General features: G+C 36.4%; 1 protein-coding gene across 7 annotated transcripts; it reads right to left on the reverse strand.

The window, feature by feature from the left end:
• Window positions 1–348: 348 nt before the first annotated feature.
• On the reverse strand, window positions 349–7,756 carry LOC105791020 (disease resistance protein RGA2-like). 7 transcript variants are annotated; one of them, XM_052635037.1, is made up of 6 exons: window positions 3,136–7,756; window positions 1,815–1,940; window positions 1,670–1,731; window positions 1,008–1,152; window positions 830–915; window positions 349–632 (listed from the first exon to the last, which is right to left on the reverse strand). In XM_052635037.1, exon 1 carries the CDS (start codon window positions 7,615–7,617, stop codon window positions 4,087–4,089), a length of 3,531 nt encoding a protein of 1,176 aa, XP_052490997.1. In that variant the 5' UTR covers window positions 7,618–7,756; the 3' UTR covers window positions 349–632; window positions 830–915; window positions 1,008–1,152; window positions 1,670–1,731; window positions 1,815–1,940; window positions 3,136–4,086. The 7 variants fall into 7 exon arrangements, with proteins under 7 accessions (XP_052490997.1, XP_052490995.1, XP_052490998.1 ...); XM_052635035.1 differs by having other exon boundaries at window positions 1,008–1,226; XM_052635038.1 differs by lacking the exon at window positions 1,670–1,731.
• Window positions 7,757–8,014: the final 258 nt, after the last annotated feature.

Raw genomic sequence — 8,014 nt, forward strand, 5'->3', positions numbered from 1 at the left:
TTTTTAAATTTTAATAAGATCATTATTAAATATAATTTAATAAAAATAATATATAATTTAATGACATTCTTAATATTTAAAATATTTTATTTACTACATTTTAAAATAATACACTATTATTTGAATCAAGTACTTCTCAAGTTATCTCCATTATAGTTGGCACACAACAAACACATGGTTAGAGTAGTGCATTTGCATGGCTTATTATGATATTTAAACCTTCAAATCACAATCACTTGCACTACACCTGCTAGAATAGGAGGTCAAGTTTATGACATAAAGTGTTGTTTCATTAGAAAAGAAAATTCAAATTTAACATTACATAGATTGCAGTTCATCAACAAGATATGAACAACTTTAATTTTACTTTTCTTCCTCATTAGTGTCTGAATCAAGGAGATAACAAGAAACACAGAAAACAAATTCTATGTTACTTACTCTAATTCGTGTAAAGAAGGGTCTTGGTTACAGGGAAATATAAAAGAAAAGGTTTAAAAGAAATCTATAAGGAAAATTTATTTTGTGCATCATCGTGCGAGATGTATCATTGTGTTTAGCTATCATTCGACTACTCAACTATGCCATGCGGAAGATACATCCAATTCAACATCCTCTTCCCACCAAGTAGAAGTCTGCAATAATTCATGATTTGGTTTGTTGATTAGCTGATTAGATTTTCACAATGCTTAATCTCTACCATGTAATATATGTATATTTATGTATATAAACTGAATTTCCCATCTTGTTTCCTAAGTTCCATGGAATCAAATTCATCAAAAAAGAAGAGGCAAGGTGCAGCAGCAGCTGCTTTAGAGAAAATATCTCGAACCTGAGTTGCCCTCTTGCCTTTTGCGTCCCTTGATTGCACGGAAATTTTCAATTTTATTCAGTTCAGCGAGTGACTAACGTGAGAAGCTGCAAATATAAGGGAATTTAGTATGTAAGGGACAAAGACCTGTGCGGCTGCAGATCACTTTGAATCTAGAAACTAACTGTAGATTCCATACAATATCTATTTTTCGGCTTCTGAAGCTGACGGTCTTGCCTTGGAAGCAATAGACTTCAGAACAGTATCAGTTATGGCTGGCATTTTTCCAGGCTCATTGCTATTTGCGCTACTCAAATGTTCATGAATCGCAGCGAACTGTGCATCTGAGAGAATAGCTGGGAGATCAGCTCCGCTAAATCCTTCTATCATATATGCTATGGCGTCTAAATCAACATCACTGGCCAATGGCAATTACATTATATGTGCAAAAACAAAGTATTACAAAGGAAAGTAACACTAAAACATTCGATCAAGGTAGTTTCTAGTTTGATATATATAGCAAATCACATTACGCTATAATTGTTCATTTATGTTCCACACATATTTGGACACGTATATACAAGTTATTTCTCCAAATATACGAAAATTTTTAAATTTTGAGTAAATCAGTGACAGATGTACATCAAAATCCAACATTGACCACTTAATCCTGATAACAAAGCTGATACATGTGGTTAAAATTTGGTGCTACTTGAAAAGCTATCTTATTTGGGTATGCATCTCATGTCAAAATCGATCACATGAAGATAATAATGAACCAAACTCAACATTGTTGGGATTAACTAAAGATTAAGAATAGATGCTAGCAAAATAATACAATTGGATTCCATGAGAACTAACCTTATTGCAGCAAATACAAATACACCAGTCAAAACTTCAACACCATCTAATTCAGTTAGGAACTATTTGAAAGCAAAATAACAATGAGAAAGACCTCAAAAGTTGAGGCAAAATAATAAAACGCAGCAAGCAAAAAGATACTAACTTGTTTGACAACTCGATTAGTTACTCCAGTGTTGTCATGTCCTCTTTTAGGGGCAATGGAATCAAATTCATCAAAAAAGAGGAGGCAAGGTGCAGCAGCAGCTGCTTTAGAGAAAATATCTCGAACCTGGAACAATATTGAGAAGTATAACAATATTCAAATCAGCTCGTACCAAGATTCAAAGCAGCAACTGCAGGGTGAGAAAGCATAACAACATTCAAATCAGCTCCTACCAAGATTCTACCTGGGAACCTAAACTGTCATCCATCTTTTTACAAACCAGACTAAATCTATCAAAGAAAGAATTACAATGCCTTTGGAATAAAATATTAACAGTACAAAAGGTACAGGTTTATTTATCATATTCTCTTCACATGAACAAAAAAGATAAGCACGCTGGGGACAATAGATACAAATAAGTTCACATTCTGGATTACATTAGAAGGTAATCCAAATATTGATTAAAAATAATCATAGGAAATTTAGAAGCCCGAATATCATTGAGACCACCAACATTGTCCCAACCAGAGCGACCAAAATCAAGAGCTGATTTAGTTATGTCACCCATGGCAACTAGAAGGAACTCATGCATAGCATGAGACAAATCATCCCTAACTAGCATGGGGTTCATGTGTTCTTCGGAACCAGAATAAGAAGGCAAAAATGGGCCAATAGCAGCATGAACAGCTCTATCAACCAATATTTTTTGAAATAATAAAATTAATTAGTATAAACTTTTACCCAAAATTTTAGGATAAACAATGGGAAGAGTATGCAATCTCATTCCCTAAATAACACAGTATGCAACTTATTATATCCAATTTAAACTACATGCAGATTAGAAACGTAGTGAAAATTAGTAACAAGAAGGATAAAAATGTCAGTAATATAGAGAAGTAACAAATTTATCCAGAGGGGAAAAAGAACATTAATGAAAAAGAGATACAAGACAAAAGTACATACACACACAAGAAACAAAAATACCAGGTCGTACGCATCATATCCATCACAAAAAAACCAGTTCTATCATCTGGATTTAACCAGTTGGTTAATGAAAAAAGTCCGAATACCAAAATCTACAATTTCTAACCCTATCCCAAACTGCAATCTTTGCAACTAAAAAAATTCCATTTTTCTTCAAAATTCAAGAAAATTATGGAAAATCATTACTTAATGTGAACTAGATTTCTCAATATTCTTTGGGTCATTTTTATAACAATGATAATTGAAAAAAATTTTCAAAAGAAAAAAAAACAAAACCAATAATACAAACATAGTTGAAATTATAAAACAAGAAGAGGAAGAAAAAAGGGGAACTTACAGAGGTTCTCACAAGGGAAAGGAGGTAGCTTTGCGGAGGCGGGGAACAAGTCAGAGATGAATCGACGGTTCTCAATGATAGAATCAACGGAGGCACCACTTTTACAGCAACGATGAAATTGACGAACGATGGGTGAACAAATACAGGGTCAAATTGTCTGGGGGAAAATTTTTCTATTCCGTCCGTTGTTGAATAGGCTATTCTTAGCCCCCTTCACCGAATGATGATTCGGTAAATCAAATGAATAGGAGAGGAATAGCCATTCGCCGAATGAAGAAAACAGTGAAGCAAACTATAGCTTAACTGTTCATCCAAGAATAAGGAGGGAATGGCTATTCCATTCCCTCCAACCAAACGTGGCCTTATAGTTTGAGTTGAGAAATTTGGCTTGCAGATCCTACATGCATGAAGACAGTCCATGATTGTCTTGAAACTTGCATCGCACAGTATTACTGCCGGTAAACTTAGAAAATTTCTGCTGCTGTACCCATCATTTATGGTTTAATAACTTTGCTATAAAAGTTTGATCATCCCATTTTTCCAATGAACTCTGGTTAAAGTTAAATGTTCATAATATGCCAATGATAGAGCGTTTGTGCTGGTTATATGTAGTCTTTACTTCACCCTATCATGGAATCCAAATTGACAATAACCAATCAACAAGTACAACCATAGTTTAGAATCACCTGTGCACTTCATATCTCCCTCTCTTACATGCTTTCTATGACAATAGATGAGCACCCGTGCTATACAGCCAACATACTGCACCAAACACCATATTTTAAAAAAATACATGATATTTTATTCTATGGCATTCTCAAGTACACTTTAAACAAATGAAAAATAAAACACATATATTTCAACATCATTGCATATATATAACTGTACAGTAACATTGCATTAATTGTAAAAGACAATGGAGGTTGTAGCATTGATTGGTATAACAAGTCATTACTGAATTCGAATGTTTGGAATGTGAGCGATCTTGGGCCATTCCGAGCCACTCTCCTTGGTGCAATTTTCCTTTAATTGGGGACACTTGTTGATTTCAAGTCTCTGCAATTTGGATAGTCGTTTCATGGCGTCCAAAGAAGGAAAGTGCATCAAGTTGTTGCAGTTCCAAATCTGAAGTCGTTGAAGAGATGAGAAGTTCCCCAACCACTCTGGCAATACTTGAACTCCATTGAAGTTCCACAGTTCAAGAGACTTGAGGGAAGCTAGGTGCTGAAGCTGAGATGGAATCGACTTGAGATTTTTCCATCCATATAGTTCCAAATATTCTAGGGATGCATGGAGATGGTGGAGTGAAGTGAGACCTTCAAATTCCGCAAGCTGTTCTGAGAATCCACCTATATGCAATGTCTCAAGGTTGGTGAGGCAACCTAGGATCTCTCCTGGAAGGCAAGTCAGCTTCTGGCAAGATGTAATTGATAGAAAAATAAGAGAACGCAGTTCCCCTACATCTTGTGGAACAAAGCTCAGACTGGGGCAATTGTGGATGTTCAAATTTCCAAGAGATGCACATGATTCTATCCCACTAGGCAGACATGACAACCTTTCACAATCCTTGATGGTTAGATCTGTAAGAGAAGAGAAGCCTTGTATGCTTGGCATGAATCTCAAATTCGGACAGTCGCATATTCTTAACTCTTTGAGACACGTAGATAGCCCTTCCATAGTTGGTATAGATCCTAAATTCAGACAAGCTTGGATATGTACTTCTTTAAGACGAGAGGAGGCAGATAGTCCATCCCCTAAAGTACTTATTTCACTGCAATACGAAACTTGGAGCACCTGAAGAGATGGAAGTTTTCTCTGTATCGGGTCACTTTTTAACTTGGGACACCCGGAAACAATCAACTCCTCAAGGCAAGGAAATGCAGCCACACCTTCTCGCTCTATTATCACTGAATCCAAATCATCTACCCATTCTTCCAGGCTCTCCATTTCCACTAAGATAAATCTTCTCAAAGCTGGAAATGATGTGGTTGCCTCACCCTGACCATTGAAATAAAATTCACGACCTATCCTCTTCACCTTCTTCATTTCATCGATTTCAAGCACAGTTAGATTACATAATTGGCCGAGACATGGAAGATTAAGGCATTCCCTGCAATTGATTAGTTTTAACTTCACCAAATTGTTGAGTGGAAATGGGAGATTAGAACCATGTACACTACTTGACAGCCACGAAGGTAAGTCATCTCCCCAATAATTCACAATGGTTAGACCTTTCAGATTCGAGCAAGGCTTGAGCCCTTCCAGTACTTCCTTATCATTTATGGGGCGTTCTCTTTTGTAGCTCCATTTCAGTTTTAGCTTGTACAATTTGGTCTTTGCTTCCATGTTTGCTCTGCTGGCTTCTGCATTATCTTTTACATCTTCAAGGCTGCATATCTTCAATTTTCCTCTAAGCTGGCTTAAGCATCCAAGTTCGCTAATCAGGCATCCCTTTTCCATGTCCACAAAGAAGAATGGCAACGTTTGAAGACAAGTCAAGCGTCCAATATCAACTGGCATTAACTTTTCAAGATCAAAATAGATATGCCTCAGGCTAACTAGATTTCTCATTCCTTTAGGAAGATGTTCTAGAGAACACTTCAAAAGTCTCAAGGTCTGCAAATTATAAAGCTGAGTGAAGGACTCTGGTAGTTTGGTGATATTAGTTGCTGAGATGTCAAAGAATCTTAAATGCTTTAATTTGCCCAAGGAACCTGGCAGTTTTTTTATGTGAACTCCAGTTAATTTTAGAGTCCTTAAGCTTTTGAGATTTCCTGGAAACCTGCAAAAAATGTCGACGTTCAAAAACAAAGAGTGCAACTTGTGTGCAGCATGTTCTAAAATGGTTGGCACCGATTCCCCATAAAAGACAACGCTCATATGTCGAATACAAGAAGTATCAACCATGGAGTCGTTATACAAAACCTTGGTTTCTTCTTTCGATACAAACACTGCAAGATCATGCACTAAATCATGCATCTTACAAACTTCAATGTTCCCATAGGCATCCCTTTCCACATCTTGGAACAAGGAATTTGATAAGAGAGCTTTAAATTGCATATTACCAATATCCTCCATGGCCATATTCCCTTCTTTGGATGGATCAAGAAATCCATTGGCCATCCAAAGCTGAATCAACTGCTCCCGTTCGATGTAAACATCCCTGGAAAAATTTGAACAGTATGCAAAACACCGCTTCAAAGACGGTGAAGGAAGGCGATCGAAGCTTAACTTTAGCACATGCAAAATACCATTGTTCCTTTCGAGCGAATCCCAAATGTTACAATGTTTGATTGACAACCACTCCTCTTTGTCCCTTTTATTGCTCATAGTTCCTCCAATAACCCTTGCAACCAATGGCAGACCTCTGCACTTTTTAGCGATATCCTTTCCAATAACCTCCATTTCTTCTGGTATTGAAGAGCTCCCAAATACTTTTTGTTTGATTATTGACCAGCATTCATCATCAACTAATTTCTTAGGATGGTGCTTATGTTCAGTATGCGTTCCCATCACCGATGCTACATTATCACTTCGAGTTGTCACAATGATTTTACTCCCTATATTTCTACTAAATCCTAGCAGACAACCTTTTAAATCTTCCCATTTTTCAACATTTTCATTCCAAACATCATCAAATATGAGAAGATATCTTTCCTCTCCTAATTCTTCTTGTATTCTTCGAAGTACCGTATCCTTATTTCTAAATGCACAAGGGGTTTTGGTAAGAGATTCAAGCATCTCTACCAGAATTCTATCCACATCGAAATCATTAGAGACACAAACCCACATGATTTTACCAATATGATGTTGAATTGGCTCACTGTTGCATACCAGTTTAGCCAGAGTAGTCTTCCCAAGGCCGGCCATACCCACAATTGATATAACAGAGATGATTTGTGGTTGTTGAGTACTGGACTTGACCAACAAGTTAATAATCTTGGAGACATCATATCCCCTTCCAACAACATGAAATGGATCACCAATTAAAGAGTGGGTCTCTAGGTTTCCTCTAGGCAAAACAACCATTTCCCCAACTCTCCTTTGGAGCCCAAATTGACTGGCCTGCTCATTAATGTGACTGAGGGATACATTAATGTTTTTTATTTTCTTGGCCATATTGAGACGATACGGCAAAGGGATGGAAGGTGTAAACAAATTGCAGAGCTTTCTACTTATCTGATCTTGGAATTTTGCCTTCATCCCAAGTTTTTGATAGGTAAACTCGTCGAGTACATCATCAATCTCGTAAGCCACGTCTCTAAGCTCCTGCAGCCAAAGCCTGACAGACCCATCTCTGACATGTTTCTCCTCTGCATCTTGTAACACTGCCTGAATCAAGGTTAGCAAAACTCTAAGCTTTTTCATGTCGTTTTTGAAACCGCATGCGAGGCTAGCTTGTTCAGCAGCCAGTGAAATCACCTTGGAAAGTGTAAGCTGCACAGCAGCCCCAAGGACTGCTTCCACTACCTTTTGTTCCATACCCGCTGTTGCAGATTTTGCCAGAAAGCTAATTTCTGGATCAGATTACAATTCGTTACAATATACCCTCTTTCAATTGACCATAAATAATTCCAAAGTCAACATGTAATCAAAACCTTCTTTTTTATTCACGTTTGTTTAATATAATGATAACCTACATTACATTTCTAAGAAATAATCCATTGATGACGGTTCAAAATTTAATATAATAATAAATTTAATCTTCAATTTCTATATATTGTATCATACTTTTTTGATAAATTATAATAACAGGGCAAAATCTAAATAACAAATTTAACTAGGTGAACACCTTTGATTATTAGGCCATTATATAAAATTTTATTGTATATGATTTAATAAAAATATTTAAAAGAACATCAATATTTTCAAAAATATA

This window comes from Gossypium raimondii, chromosome 8 (assembly GCF_025698545.1).
Source record: "Gossypium raimondii isolate GPD5lz chromosome 8, ASM2569854v1, whole genome shotgun sequence".
NCBI lineage: Eukaryota > Viridiplantae > Streptophyta > Magnoliopsida > Malvales > Malvaceae > Gossypium > Gossypium raimondii.